The following is a 14,333-nucleotide window of genomic DNA, read 5'->3' on the forward strand; positions in this document are numbered from 1 at the left end:
TTTTGCACATTTTCAGTTCCTACAACCAAAGAAGTGTAGCATTTTGAGTCTCCATGAGATGGCCAGCGTCAGAAATTTGGAGGAGATAAAACAGTCTGAGTGTGGGACCATCCTGCTTTGGCCAAGTCCATGAAGTCTTACTTAGAATGACATATGATTTTTTTTTTTAAAATATGTAATAGTCATATCTTAGGGGAGTTAAGGGCCCATTTGCAATGCTAAAGGAATTTTGCTACATGCATAGACATTTCATAGGACAGAATGACCTCTTTAAGTTAGTTTTTAATAGTGTTTCTTAATTTATGGAATACTGTTTATTTTTTTAAACTGTTTTTTTAATGGAGGTACTGGGGATTGAACCCAAAACTTTGTGCATGCTGAATGCACACTATGCCACTGAGCTATACCCTCCCCTCTGGAATACTGTTTAGTGAAAGCTTTCAAAATGCATTTCTTTTGCCGGCTCACCCATTCTTATCATTATGGGGTGTGAGAGGAACTAGTTGGCAGGGCTTCTCCAGCAGACCGCTCGCTTCACTTCTTGCTGGAGCGAGGCCTGTTGATTTTTAACATCTGCTTTGACTCCTGTTCACATTACCTTCTTAAAATTTAAGGATGTTTCTCTAGTAATGTCATAATACGTTAACCAGATACAAAACTCACGTAAGTGTGTCATTCTGCATTTATAATTCTGCATTTGATGTGACTCTTCCATTCTGTTTAGCTTCCCTGATTGTCTGTCTTTCTAGGTGACTGTCCTGGAGGCCAAAGACAGAATTGGAGGCCGAGTGTGGGATGATAAGTCTTTCAAAGGCGTCACAGTGGGACGAGGTGCCCAGATTGTCAACGGCTGTATTAACAACCCAGTGGCACTAATGTGTGAACAAGTAGGTTTCAAATTAAGATTCGTGTTGTAAAGAACAAAAAAATTGTCTCAGTTTGCTAGTGTGTAGTATTAATATGCTTAGATAATATAGAACAATCCCAAATGATTTCTTGTTCCCTCTGAAAAGGAAATAAAACAAGTGTAGTCCTTCCTTTCTTGGAAGGTGTAACTGGAGACTGAAAAGATTTCCCCCCTCTTAAGGTCTTCAGTTATATTTGTGCATTATTTGCAGGGTACTCAGTGAGCTCATCGTTTTAGGGTTGCCAGATTAAGCAAACAAAAATACAAGACTGCTCAGTTAAATTTGACTTTCAAATAAACATTAATTTTTTAGTGTAAGTAATGTCCCAAATATTGCACGGGATATTTTGCCTGCAGTATTTGGGACATATACTAAAAAAAAGTATTTATTATTTATCTGAGAATCAAATTTAATTGGGCTTCCTGTCTTGCCTCGGGCAACCCTACATAGTTTCTCTGAAGACCTGGGGTAGGCCCAAGGTTTATTCTGAACTATGTATTGACAGTCAGTTGAATTTCAACTTCCTTGAGTATTTGTGTGTTTGTGTGCTCTTTTCCGTGAGATTCAGTAGAGGAGATAGAATGTCAGAGCAGGGAGAGGCAGTGCCCAGCGGTGGCCTCTGAAACATCCTAAGTATTGGCTGGAAAGCTGTAGCGTGCGAGGCGTAGAAGCTGTCGCTGTCCCCTCCCAGTCTTAGATTCCAGGCTGTTTTTTCACTGCCCGACTTTGCTGCCTTCCCCTCCCCCATCACCGTCAACATTTATTTTTGAGAGGTACTCGACCCTTTTCTCCATGAGAGCTCTGTCTAATTTCCGCGTAGAACCTGTGCCTGTTTTTTCCAGGGAAACATTTTTCACCTTCTTATTCTTATTATTTTGAAGCTTGGCATCAGCATGCATAAATTTGGAGAAAGATGTGACTTAATTCAGGAAGGTGGAAGAATAACTGACCCCACTATTGACAAGCGCATGGATTTTCATTTTAATGCTCTCTTGGATGTGGTCTCTGAGTGGAGGAAGGATAAGACTCAGCTCCAAGATGTCCCTTTAGGAGGTATGGGGAGAATGGTTCTGATTTTTCCGTCTGAGTCTCATTCTAACCTAAGCTTGGTTAGCGGTAGCGGCATTCAACCACGAGGTGGGATGGATGCAATTCAGAACAGTCCTTGGGAGCAATCCTCTTGGACTGACCGGTCCCTGAAGGGGAGCGGACCTTCCTCACGGGACCTTGAGATGCGTGTGCGTGCTCACACACATCTTACTTTACACAACAGTCAGTGCTTTAAAAAGTCCCAGAGGGAACTTACTTTTAAGGAAACATGTGGTAAGCTCTAGGTGAATAACTAGCCACCATGCAGTGACTTTTCTAAATAAGAGTTTCTGTATGCCAGCATTTCTCTCTCTTTTTTTTCTGAACAGTTGGTTAAAATTTATTTTTTTAAAGTATATCCTGTTTAAGAATACAAGAATGTATACTATAATTTAGGAATTTTAATTCAAAATTTTTAGGCTTTGGTACTAAATAGACAATATTAACCACAGTCCTTTAGAAAATACGACTGTAATAGCTCATTTCCATGAGAGTGCCAGCTTAGATCTTACATATTATGTTGCTTCTTAAATTGATATTTACTTAACCTGTGATTTTTATAACCTGAATGTATTCACTTGTAGCTCTTGGAAGCATGTCAGGGTTTCTTAAAGTATGACCATCTGAGCTCAGTTGGCAGGATTTTGGTAGCAGGGTTGGGGAGAGGAGGTAATTACGTTTATTTTATTTTATCACATTATTTTTTATGGAGGTACTGGGGATTGAACCCAGGACCTCTTGCACGCTAAGCACGTGCACTACCACTGAGCTATACCCACCCACCTCCCGGTTGGCAGGATATTAATTTGCTTCAACTGTATGTTTCTGTGCAAGGTTCTCAATTCTTCATCCTCGAATATACACCATCTCTGGGGCAAACTTCTCAGCAGCAGGGACTGTCTGTCTCTTCTTTTTATCCACCACCCCTCCCCTCCTCCCTCCCCCACCCCTCTTCGACCTCAACCCTCCACCTCTGAGACCAACCCGCATTCTAATGGCCCTTAGTACGTGTTAATTGACAAACCATAACAGAACATTTTTAGAAACTTACTGGGGTCGACAGGGATCATTTAACCAAATGTGGTCATGTCCAGACCAAATGGCGAGTTGTCGAATTTTCTGGAGCTGAGGACAGTGACTAGACCAATGTGCAGGGTGCTCTCAGAATTTGGTTAGCGTTTTTGCACACGTGTGGGAGTCCCTGGGTGGGGTTTTCCTTACACTTCTTTTAGGGTCACCAAATAAAAATAATATATTTTTTATATTATGAAAATTATAATACTGCTTTGTCTTGGCCTTACTTAAAACAAGTTATTAAGGGAGAATCAGCAACACTTACTGTGTAAGTAGTTGTTTCATCTTATTAATATATTTTTTTGAAAGGCTTTAATAATAGTGCACATATCGCTATATGAATTTACAGCTAGAGCCTGCCTTGCAGTATGTCAGCTGTCTGACAGCTCATCTTATTAGCATTTAGCTGAAAAGACCAAAATATAAACACTAAGAAACTAGTGTGAATTTCACAAAGCAAGTGTGCCAAAGCTTTTAAATATTATTTAATATGAATATAATAAATTAATATTAATATAATAAATGCTATTATTAAAGAAATCACATTAAGGCTTTTCTCATTCTGTTTATGCTTTAATTTTATATACTGTCTTAGCAATCTTGGTTCTTCCCAAGCGTCTACCAAGCCTAAAGGAAAACAGACTCCACAGCATGGGGCAGGAATGGGATAGCTGCAGGAACGTGCTGAAAGTGCACGAAAACCCAGTGGTGTCGGGGCAGAAGCCTGGCACAGGTCCGGAGGTGCCATGGATGTGCCCATACTACAGTCTAGCATAGAATGGAACATTTTAATGAGAGCCTTGAGCTGTCAAAAAAAAAAAACAAAAAACTGATACTCAGTTCTGTTTCTATTCAAGCACATGCTTTGAGTCTGCAGGGTGCGTGTTGGATGGTGGTCACCCTGGGAAGGTTATTAAGAAGTAACCTGTCAGGCTAAGATTTTTATGATTTGTCAGGCATGAGCCTCCTCCCCGCCTCCAAAAAAAGAATCTAAGACAATCATTAGAATGGTATCACAGGGCTGCGTCTATGTAGGTGAAACTCCAGCTGAATGGGGTAGATAAGTGCTGGGTGTGTGATAACAAAGGAGTGATTCCCGAGGCTGGTAGTGGCCAGACGATGCTGATCTGTGAAGGATGGACGGCTCAGGGCAGCAGGGGGAGGGCAGTCCAGTGAGGGGGGAGGTAGAAGCGGGCTTCGCAGGGGTGACTCCTACCAGGAAAAGATTGAGCAGCAGCTCCGCAGAGCCTTAAGTGGGCAGGTCGTGGTTGCTGTCTTTGGAAGGGCTTGAAATGTGCTAACACTATCTGGCTATGGATTTTGGAATTTATTACATAGGCAATGGAGAAGCAGCAATTAAAGGTATTGAGACAGAAGGTTGGCATGGCAAAAGGCCATAATGGAATAATTGGAATGTTTGGGAGAGGAGAGAGCCAATAGTCAGTCTATTATAGGTCCCCTCATTGAGGTGAGATGTTACAAGAACTTGACTTTAATGCAGTGGCCAGAAGGGGAATGGAAGCCTCTCCCTGTCTTTACATGTACAGGGGCTACTTTTCCTGTATCTCCAACAATAAAAGTTTCTCAACTAAGCAGAAAGAAAACATGAAGATACAGAACTTGCATAGCTTTGTTCCCAGTTAAGATAAACTCTTACTTCCTGAGAGAACCCCACCTTATCAAGACCCCCTCCCCTGAGTTTCCCTGGAAAAAGGTCTTTAAAGTCTGGGGCTTTGTGGGTTGAAGGAGGTGGAACGCAAAAAACAAACAAACAAATAAATAATTTCGAGAATGATACTAAAGCTATTATTTCCTGTTTTGCTCCACTCCCATTACAGAAAAGATAGAAGAGATCTACAAAGCTTTTATTAAGGAATCTGGTATCCAGTTCAGTGAGCTGGAAGAGCAGGTCCTTCAGTTCCATCTCAGTAACCTGGAATATGCCTGTGGCAGCAGCCTCCACCAGGTGGGATTGGGTTTTGTGAAACGCGTGCTTCGAAATGTGTTTCTGCGTGTGTCTGTGTTTTAGATATCAAAATAGTGAGCTTGGCTTGGTCTGGATCAACAGAGATCAGTGGTTCTGCTGCTTAACAGTTCAAGAACCATGACTTTAGATTATGTGAACCCCATAGTGGTTCTGAAGTTCTGAAACCAGAATAGAGTATCCTCTGCAATTACGATCTGTCCGTCTTGCTAAAGTGAATTTACACTTGATTCGTATCACCAGCTGTGATCTTGGTACTTTGAATTGAGGTTCCACGATGACCCCTGACTTAATTATCCTGCTTGTGACAATTGGTGTTTCCATTCGATGATTCTTTAAGATTGAAATAACATTTTCCCAAAATCATGCTGCATTTCAGCCTCTGTGGAGTTCCACATTGAAGACACCTAGGCTGCGTGTTTATATGCGGGGTTGATCAAATGCACTTTTCCTCTCCTAGAATTCTTTTGCAGGGCTGTTGATGTATATAATACACCTCTCATTTTAATCAGGCAGTGGGTCCCCTGCCTAAGTCTTACCTACCTTCTGAAAAATAAGCTTTCCTGTGCGTTACCCAGAGATTTCCTTCCCCGGCCAGTAGTACCACCTGGGTTTATCTGTTCAGCCCCAACCTCCTTCAGGTTTTGCCCTCTGCCCTATGGCCTGGGGTGGCTTTTCCCACCCTGGGCTCCTTTTTGGTCTGCCAGGCACAGGCTCAAGGCTTTACACCACCTCTGTTTCCCAACCTCTCCTGATATTTCCCAGGTGTCTGCTTGTTCCTGGGACCACAATGAATTCTTTGCCCAGTTTGCTGGTGACCACACCCTCCTAACTCCTGGGTACTCTGTCATCATAGAAAAACTGGCGGAGGGACTAGACATTCGGCTCAGATCTCCAGTGAGTATGGACAGCGGCCGGAGGCTCTGGCTGGGCCTGGCGTTTGGGGGATGTGAAGTTCGGGACGTGTGGATGACACAGGAGACGGGTCCCTGCCTTGACAGTCAGCCAGTGACTCCAAGTACTTTTGATACTGTGATCAGTAGCGTTATCCTTCCCAGTTAGGCCGCCGCTGCTGTTTGGAAACAATAGTGGCTGAGATGCACTTTTATAATCAAGTGTTCAAGTTGCTCACCACCTCCCTGTCCCAGGGCACTTACAAGTACTCATAAATTTCCCTTTCAAATCTTCGTTCCTGTGCAATTGTATTGTACATTGTCATAATCATAGAGGCAGTTATATATAAGTATCTATTTCACTTTACACAGTGTTGTAAGGATTTTTTTCATTTTCTGACATCGTGTTTATACGTTTTAGTGGCTGCACGAAAGTTCCCTGAAGTAAGCGATAACTTATTTAGTTCTCTGAAGCGGTAACTGTTGTTGAGTTCCCTGTAGCCTTGGAAAGTAAACTCATGTAACAAGAGAGCTGGAAAGGCTGCTGGATCACATAGTTCCATCCCTCATCATGTTTTTCATAATGGCTTTTCTTGAGCAGGTCCAGAGTATCGATTATTCTGGAGATGAAGTGCAGGTTACCACTACTGATGGGTCGGGGTGGACCGCGCAGAAGGTAAGCGCTGGGGTTCCCCTCCGTCTGCCAGGGGCCGGCGAGTAAGGGAGACCTGTTTTTCCCACCAAGCAGTTTACCTCTGGCCATCTGCCTGGAGCCTTGTTTGACCTCTGGAGAGCTCTGTATCTGCACTTGGTTGTATGTGGATGTGCGAATCTCTTCTAGTTTTTCGATCACTGTATAGGTTCATGGCAGATGGAATTCTGAGTAGCGTTTCCCAGAGTGGTTTCTTGGGTACATTAGTTCTGAGAGTTGAACAAGAAAAGAAATTTTTTGGCCAAATAAAGTATCATATACTACTGTCTACATTTAGGGTTAAATAAGAGCATCTTAAAGGCTCTGAGAAGTCCTGTATTTAAAAAACCTGTTTTACTTTGTTTAATTCGGCGGTTTCCAAGTTGGTGGTGGTTTTGTTTTTGTAACATAGAACCTTTTTCCAAAGCAAGAACTCTCATGTGTTTTTATCTAGAAACCAGCAGAAGTACTTTTATATCATTTGAATTTTTTGTAAACAGCTTTAGTAGGCAGACAGTGAAAGGTGTTATGATATAATATATGAAATCACACTGAGATTTCTGTAGTGTTGGAGAACAAAGTGTTGGGGTGAAGAGGGGTTAGTAAACCTCATGGGTTTATTTAAGTTTAGCTGTATCTGAAGTGATTACCCGAAAGTGTAATTGATGAACCATCACTAGTTGCTAGGCTAGCTATGTTTTATACTTTTCAGTTAACTAAAAATATTTCACAGTCCTCAATATTCATACAGAAATGAAGGATTGCATGTCGGATGGGAAAGGCAGGGTAGAGTGTATGAGTCCAGGAGGATGGGTCCCTGCATTTTTCTTGCCACTAACTAGCTGGATAGTTAGTTATTGGTTGAATAGACTCTGGACTAGCAGTGGTCCTCAGTCCTGGCTGTGCCTTAGAATCATCTGGGAGGTGCTTAAAAAGAAAGTTTGCAAAGCCCCACCCCCATAGAGGTTCTGGTTGCATTGATCTCATTTTTTAAAGCTTCCCAAGTGATTCCAACATGTGACCAGAGTGGAGAACCACTGGACAACAGTGTCCTTATCTGTGGGTCCCCAGGCGAGAATCAGGCTAATACCTAACTAGTGGTAAAAAAAAAATTTCTTTTTTAAATACCACCTTATAAAATTGCAAGTCAGCTGATGGCTCAGCCTCTTTGCACCCAGGGCAACACGCTCAGTGTGCTCACCCTGCTGGGTCACCCTCTGCTTGACCCTGTCTAGGTTCATTTGCCCTTCTTTCCTTGTGTTCTGGCTCTTTAGAGAAAGTAGAGCATGATTTCAGGCTGTGATTCAAAGCCTGCTCTGAAATGATTAAAGCAAATGTTTTTATTTTTAGTAGTCAGTACACATCACACGGTTTCAATTGGAAGTTTACCCAGCCTGTAAGTGGAAGATTTCCAACCTAACAGGATATACAGATAAACACTTGACAAACTATAATTCAATCTAGGCTGCTACCACTGAGACCTAGCGTTAGTTCCTTACCAGGGTTTGTTTATATCTTTTGCTGTTTTTTGGTCATTAAGAAAACATCTAGGTCTTATTTCCCTGCCGTTCTTATATACCTAGGAGGGTAATTGTTCCTTTTTTTGGTTGCATGGTTTTTATCCATAACTGCACTGAGGAGAGAGAGCGTGTTTTGTACTTTATAAAATTTTCACATGGCAGAAAATTACAGGACAGCTCTGAACTGCCTGTGTTCCTGGATTTGGGGTTCAAGCCAAATATACTAACTCTTTGATGAGGACAATGGTAGATATGGTCCTTGGTGTTTAGATCACTCTCATCCAACCATGTTATCCTGCACTGTAGATGATGGAAACATCTGGAAACACATATGCATGTGTGCGTGCGCATGCGCATACACACACATACACATACATACATATACTTCCCAGACTCCCTTGCAGCTGAGGGTCTAAATATGAATTAGATCCAGCCAGTCAGATGAACTTGCATGAGATTTGGAAGGTGTAGTACGGCTTTTGCTTCACTTCTGCTATCTCTGCTGCCAAGCAAAATGGCAGGTGTTGGGTCCTTCCACAGGACCCAAAGTCCACTCATTTACTACAAGGGAGTCAAGAGGCAGGGCACGAGGCATCCCTTTTGCTGGTGCAGCTTGTCCTGTAAGTGGCATGTTTCTGGAGCGGGTAGCAATAGTAATGGCTTCTGACTGCAGCAGTGGTAACCCAGTTCCAGGGCCAGAAATTTCCTGATTGTATGGAGAGACAGCGGCTCTCTTTGATGGCCTGGTTTTGTGAGCTGTTCTTGAAGGGTCTAAATGATTCTGTAAGCCAGTTGAAAACCTGCAATAAATTGCTTCTTCCTTAAAGAGAAAAGTTATGTGGCTTTACCTGATTATAATAATCCCTAATGTTTGTGATGCGCTTTACCATTTATGAAGCATACGGATGTATATTGTAAGAGTTTCAGTTTTAAGCATTTCCCCAACCCTTTAAGGTTAGTAGGGCAGGTATTACCTTGGCCACACATTAGAAAGTGTCAGGAATGAAAATCTAGTTCTCCTGTCTCCATATTTAGGGCTCTTTCCTCTTATAGCACTGCTTTTCAGGACCGAGATCTGCTAACTCTTCTTACCCAGAGTTATTATTAACCATCAAAACCTTAATGCAGATTCCTCCATGTGAGTGTTGCTTCCGCTCAGCCAGTCACCCTTGTGCAGTGAACAACCTGCACAGTTATACATGGCAGCCCTTGTTCTAACAGGTATAACAACATAGGATGCTGATCATCTCATGACTGGCAGTAGAAAGGAGGGTCCTTTAGGTGTTGAGATTTTCCTGGAAATGAACACACTGAGAGTTAGGTCGAGTTGCTGTTTGTGTGTTAGCTGCTCATTCTTTCCTACAGGTATTAGTCACTGTACCACTGGCCTTACTGCAGAAAGGAGCCATTCAGTTTAATCCACCGTTGTCAGACAAGAAGATGAAGGCGATCAACAGCTTAGGTGCAGGCATCATTGAAAAGGTAACTGAATTCCTGCAGCCTCAGAACTGGAAAGATGAGTATCAGACGGCAGGAGTTCCTAAACTTCTGATACTGGGAAGTAGAGGGGAATGTTTGAATCCACATCACATTCGAAGATGTCCTTTTCATTTGGGTAATTATTCATGAAGAATATAAAAGGATATTACCAAAACAAAAAGGTGAACTGGCTGAGGTCTGTGAGTTTTGATTTTAGGAGACAGAATCTTGTTATTCAGAATTTGAACTGAGTATGTAAATAAGCAAGTCTTATTTTATTTTTTTCCTGCTTTCCATGTCTGCCCTCCACTAATTGGCCCCAATGAGGAGAGTGTTTTACCTCCTCTGCCTGGAAAGGCTCCCTTAGCAGAAGCTGCCAGTGTTACAGCAGATACCGGCAGACCTATGAGTAGTAAGAATTTATCTCATGGACATAAGCTTCAGGACCAAGTCTCAGGAATGCTTTGCATCTTCAGATTAGCCTAGAGGTTATCAGTGGGTCCCACCATTATCCGTGGGAGTACAGGGTTGAAGGGCATGAAAAACCAAATGCTCACAGAGAGAACAGAGGAGGTAGGAGAATGGAAAGGGAATATTTAGAAATGTTTGGTTTTTTTTGAACATCATTTTTTTTTAATTGAAGCATTTGAAGAGCTGTAGGTTGCGTTTTAGAGTCTGCTGTACTTTCAAGAAACTCTTAACCATCTTTCTCTTGCTCCCTTTCCAGATTGCCCTGCAATTTCCTTATAGATTTTGGGACAGTAAAGTTCAAGGGGCTGACTTTTTTGGTCACGTTCCTCCCAGTGCCAGCAAGCGAGGGCTTTTTGCTGTGTTCTATGACATGGATCCCCAGGTAAAACTGTTGGTGAGGTGTGATTTGAATTCCTTTACTGTGGTTTAGAATTTGGTTTGGTAATTACTCATGGGTGGAGCCCAGGAACTAATGGACATTGTGGACAATGTTTATATTGTATGTTTGTATTCTGGGGGGACCCTTGGACTGGGGCATTTTTCTATAGGAAAGTATCTGCCATACTTTGCTTGAAGTACTAATGTTGCTCCCTGGGAAATGAATTCGTTGCAGTGTAAATGTCTTATTTCAGGCTGATGGAGGAATTCCTCTTAGGGAAAGTTGGTGGGTGACAGGACAGTAATGAGTGGTACTTAAAACGTACTCCTGGAGGGTCCTCCAGTGAGCCTGCTGGGTGAGGGGTGGGATATGATTGGCCCAAGTGAGGGTGGGTCGTAGAATCAACAGATGTGATTGGTGGGGGAAGAAAGACGAGGAGAGGACATGCCTGGGGCTTGAAAGTGATGGTTGTGTCGATGTCCTGCCAAAGAACCGCCGTTGTCTTTCCACCTGTCTCTGTTCCAAGACACTTTGTCTTAAATGGTTTCACATGGGAGCCAAGGGCAACCATGCCTTTACCATGCAAGAAGCTTTTCTCCCTTTACTTTATCTGCAGACTTCCCTTCCCAATCTCATTCTCCTTCTTCTAAAACAAGTTCTTAGAAGGGAAGAGCCAAGAGTACCCGGAATTTGATATTTGCACGACTTCTGGAGTTTTTCCAGCAGGGAACAGTAAAACGCATAGAAGAATAATGGATGAGTGTGTGTGAGGGAAATGGGACTGGGTGATGGAAAGGAGGCTGTGGGACAGTAGGAAGTGACGACATTTGATGTGCGAGCATGAGGTCCTTGTCTGTTTGGAATGTGCGTCTGGAGACTCCTGTGCCCAAAGCCCGGAGTGTGAAATGCTTCTCCCCGCCCCGTGTCCTGTGCCCCTCGCCCAGAAGCAGCACAGCGTGCTGATGTCGGTGGTCGCGGGGGAGGCGGTGGCGGCCGTCAGGAGCCTGGAGGACAAGCAGGTGCTGCAGCAGTGCATGGCGACCCTGCGCGAGCTCTTCAAGGAGCAGGTCAGACACACCCTCTCAGAAAAGAGAAAGCCATGCTTGCTGTTAACGTCTTGTGCTCTTCCAACCCAGAACCAACTGTCATTACGGAGGACAAAGGGACTCAAGACAGGGGCAGGGGGCCACACCCTTGCTTTGTTTCGGTATCCAACTTTCCACTTAAGTGCTTGGATTTGTTTTTTCCGGGCTGCCGTAACAAAAATGCCACCAGCTGGGTGGTTTAAACACCAGAAACATATTTTGTCGCAGTCCTGGAGGCTGGAAGCCCAAGATCGAGGTGTCACAGATGGCTGCCCTCTCCCTGCGTCCTCACATGGTCGCGGCTCTGTGTTGTCCGTGTGCTAATCTCTTCTTAGAAGGACGCCTGTCATGCTGGATTAAGGCCCACCCTAATGACCCCATTTGGACTTAAGTACCTCGTCAAAGGCCCTGTCTCAGATACAGTCACAGTCTGAGGTACTGAGGGTTAGGGGTTCATCATCTGAATTTGGGGGGTATACATAACAGTACCCCATCCCTCCTTTTACACTGTTGTCTCCTTTTTTTCTGACATCATGCACACCCCTTTTCTTTCCTGAGAAAAGGTAAAAAGGCTCAGTATTTTCCGGATTCTGTATTTACCCAAACCCGAGCAAGCTCTGATGACAGCTTTCCATTTAAAGGGACAATGTCCAGAATTTTCTTGTACTCCAGCCTCATAGCTAGTCTCTTTTCTCCCTTTTCTCCAAGAAGCTCAAGGTACTTTCTGTCTGCTAGTTGACTATAATCTCACAATCTCTGGAGATTTAGAAACGACATGATGTGTATCTTTTTCAGATAAAAGAGCAGAAGAAGAAAGAAGAGAAATGACTCAAATGTTATGTACACTGGAGAGCAGGGGGCCCTCCGGGGTATTGCGTATTTTACGTGACGTGATCAGATCTCACAGTCGTTCCTAGCCTGGGGCTTCTATCCAAAAATTTGTTTTCAGATTTGTTACTTGGAACTTGGCATACAGTTTGCATAGAAATGTATTTCACGGTGGCACTTGTCAGAGGCCAGGCCTTCAAAATTATTTGAAACATAGGGTGAAACATAACCTATACAGCTGTTTCGTAGAGAGGCCTGTTGACGATTCCAGTTAGAGATCCTGAAATTGCCCTTCCGTGGGCCCCAGCACGTTCCAGCAGGTGGGAAGGGGCGCACCTTGAACTCAGCCATTGGTAACGGCCCCTGCTAGGCGGGGGCATGTGTGCCTGGCAGAGGATAAGATGTGGAGGAGTATGTGTGTGTTGGGGGAAGGTCACAGAGATGAGGGAGATGCACAGATTCGGGGCCTGGGTCGGGTAGCGAGGCGGCAGGAAGGACACTGAGAATCGCTGTCTCAGAATGCTGTGACAATTCACTGAATTTTATATGTTGGGCTGCATCAAGTCTCAGTCCCTTCTTGATCTTGCCTTATGCTTCCTTCTCCTGGACGCAGGAAGTCCCAGATCCCACCAAGTATTTTGTCACCCGGTGGAGTACAGACCCCTGGATCCAGATGGCGTACAGTTTTGTGAAGACCGGGGGCAGTGGCGAGGCCTACGACATCATAGCTGAAGAAATACAAGGAACCGTCTTTTTTGCTGGCGAGGTGTGTGTCGTGGTCCCGGCCCCGATTCCTTTTACTTTGATCACTTTCTTTTAATGAAAGTGATGGATGTCCAGAGTTTAAAAGCAAAAAGTCAAATAGTGTCAAAAGTCTTTGGGCAACAAACAGCAGGTGCCCTGTCGATGTCTTCCTCAAATTCCCGGAGCAGCTGTTTTTAACTCTTTCTGCTGTTTCTTCTGGAGTTGACTTCATGTGTGAAGATATTTATATTGTTGGCTTCTGATTGAAGAAGTTGGACGTTATCTCTGGATTTCCTAACAGGTTAAAAGATTTAGCCCATTTAGTCTCTTTGCACCCTGGTTCTTTCACACTTTTAACTAAACTGATGTCAGTGTTTTATCTGATGCCGCTCTTTACTGTTAAGCCACGACAGCGAATGTTTCATCAATTCCTTTCTTACACAGCTATTTTATTTTCAGTCATAATGGCCCCTTTTTTCATTAGCTTAATTCTTTTCACACCTCCCCTGAAGCCTCCCCACCCTTTGGTCGTCTCTAATTCACACTTGAATCCCTGTGGCTGGCCTGTAGGCTCTGTTTCTTGAAACCCCCTTCCCCGGCATCTTCCCCCTGCTCAGTCTGCACTGATGGATGGGGCTTTCCACCTTAACTATTTTTAAGTGTCCAGCTAAGTGGCATTAAATACATACACGTTGCTGTACAGTTGCTGCTGCCAACCATCTCCAGGACTTCTTTATACTGCAGAACTGAAGCTCTGAGGTAGCTGTTAAACACCACCTTCTCATTTACTCCTCCCGCCAGCCCCTGGCAACCACCGTTCAGCTTTCTGTCTCTATGAGTTTGTTCTAGGTACCTTATCATATAAGTAGAATGAATCATGCAGCATTTGTCCTTTTGCGACTGGCTAATTTCACTTAGCATAATGCCCTCAAGTTTCGTCCGTTTTGTGGCATGTGTCAGAATAGCCTTTCTTAAGACTAAATAACACTCCATATGTATGTATCACATTCTGTTTTTCCATTCATCTGTCATGGACATTTGAGTTGCTTCTGTCTGCTTTTGGCTGTTGTGAAGTACGCCGCTATGAACATGGGTGCACAGATGTCTCTTCGAGAACCTGCTTTCAGTTACTTGGGGTATATACCCAGAAGTGGAGTTGCTGGATCATATATTGATTATATTTTTAAT

At 43.5% G+C, this 14,333-nt stretch overlaps 1 protein-coding gene across 1 annotated transcript in view; it reads left to right on the forward strand.

The window, feature by feature from the left end:
• KDM1B (lysine demethylase 1B) overlaps positions 1 to 14,333 on the forward strand; it is a 46,978-nt gene that overhangs the window by 28,207 nt on the left and 4,438 nt on the right. The window contains exons 12-20 of the mRNA XM_074348145.1: positions 750 to 887; positions 1,790 to 1,961; positions 4,910 to 5,037; positions 5,821 to 5,952; positions 6,550 to 6,624; positions 9,525 to 9,641; positions 10,366 to 10,491; positions 11,433 to 11,555; positions 13,015 to 13,167. Coding sequence (XP_074204246.1) covers positions 750 to 887; positions 1,790 to 1,961; positions 4,910 to 5,037; positions 5,821 to 5,952; positions 6,550 to 6,624; positions 9,525 to 9,641; positions 10,366 to 10,491; positions 11,433 to 11,555; positions 13,015 to 13,167 — 1,164 coding nt within the window. The remainder of the gene's footprint in view (positions 1 to 749; positions 888 to 1,789; positions 1,962 to 4,909; positions 5,038 to 5,820; positions 5,953 to 6,549; positions 6,625 to 9,524; positions 9,642 to 10,365; positions 10,492 to 11,432; positions 11,556 to 13,014; positions 13,168 to 14,333) is intronic.

The sequence above is a fragment of the Camelus bactrianus genome, chromosome 20, assembly GCF_048773025.1.
Source record: "Camelus bactrianus isolate YW-2024 breed Bactrian camel chromosome 20, ASM4877302v1, whole genome shotgun sequence".
Lineage (NCBI taxonomy): Eukaryota > Metazoa > Chordata > Mammalia > Artiodactyla > Camelidae > Camelus > Camelus bactrianus.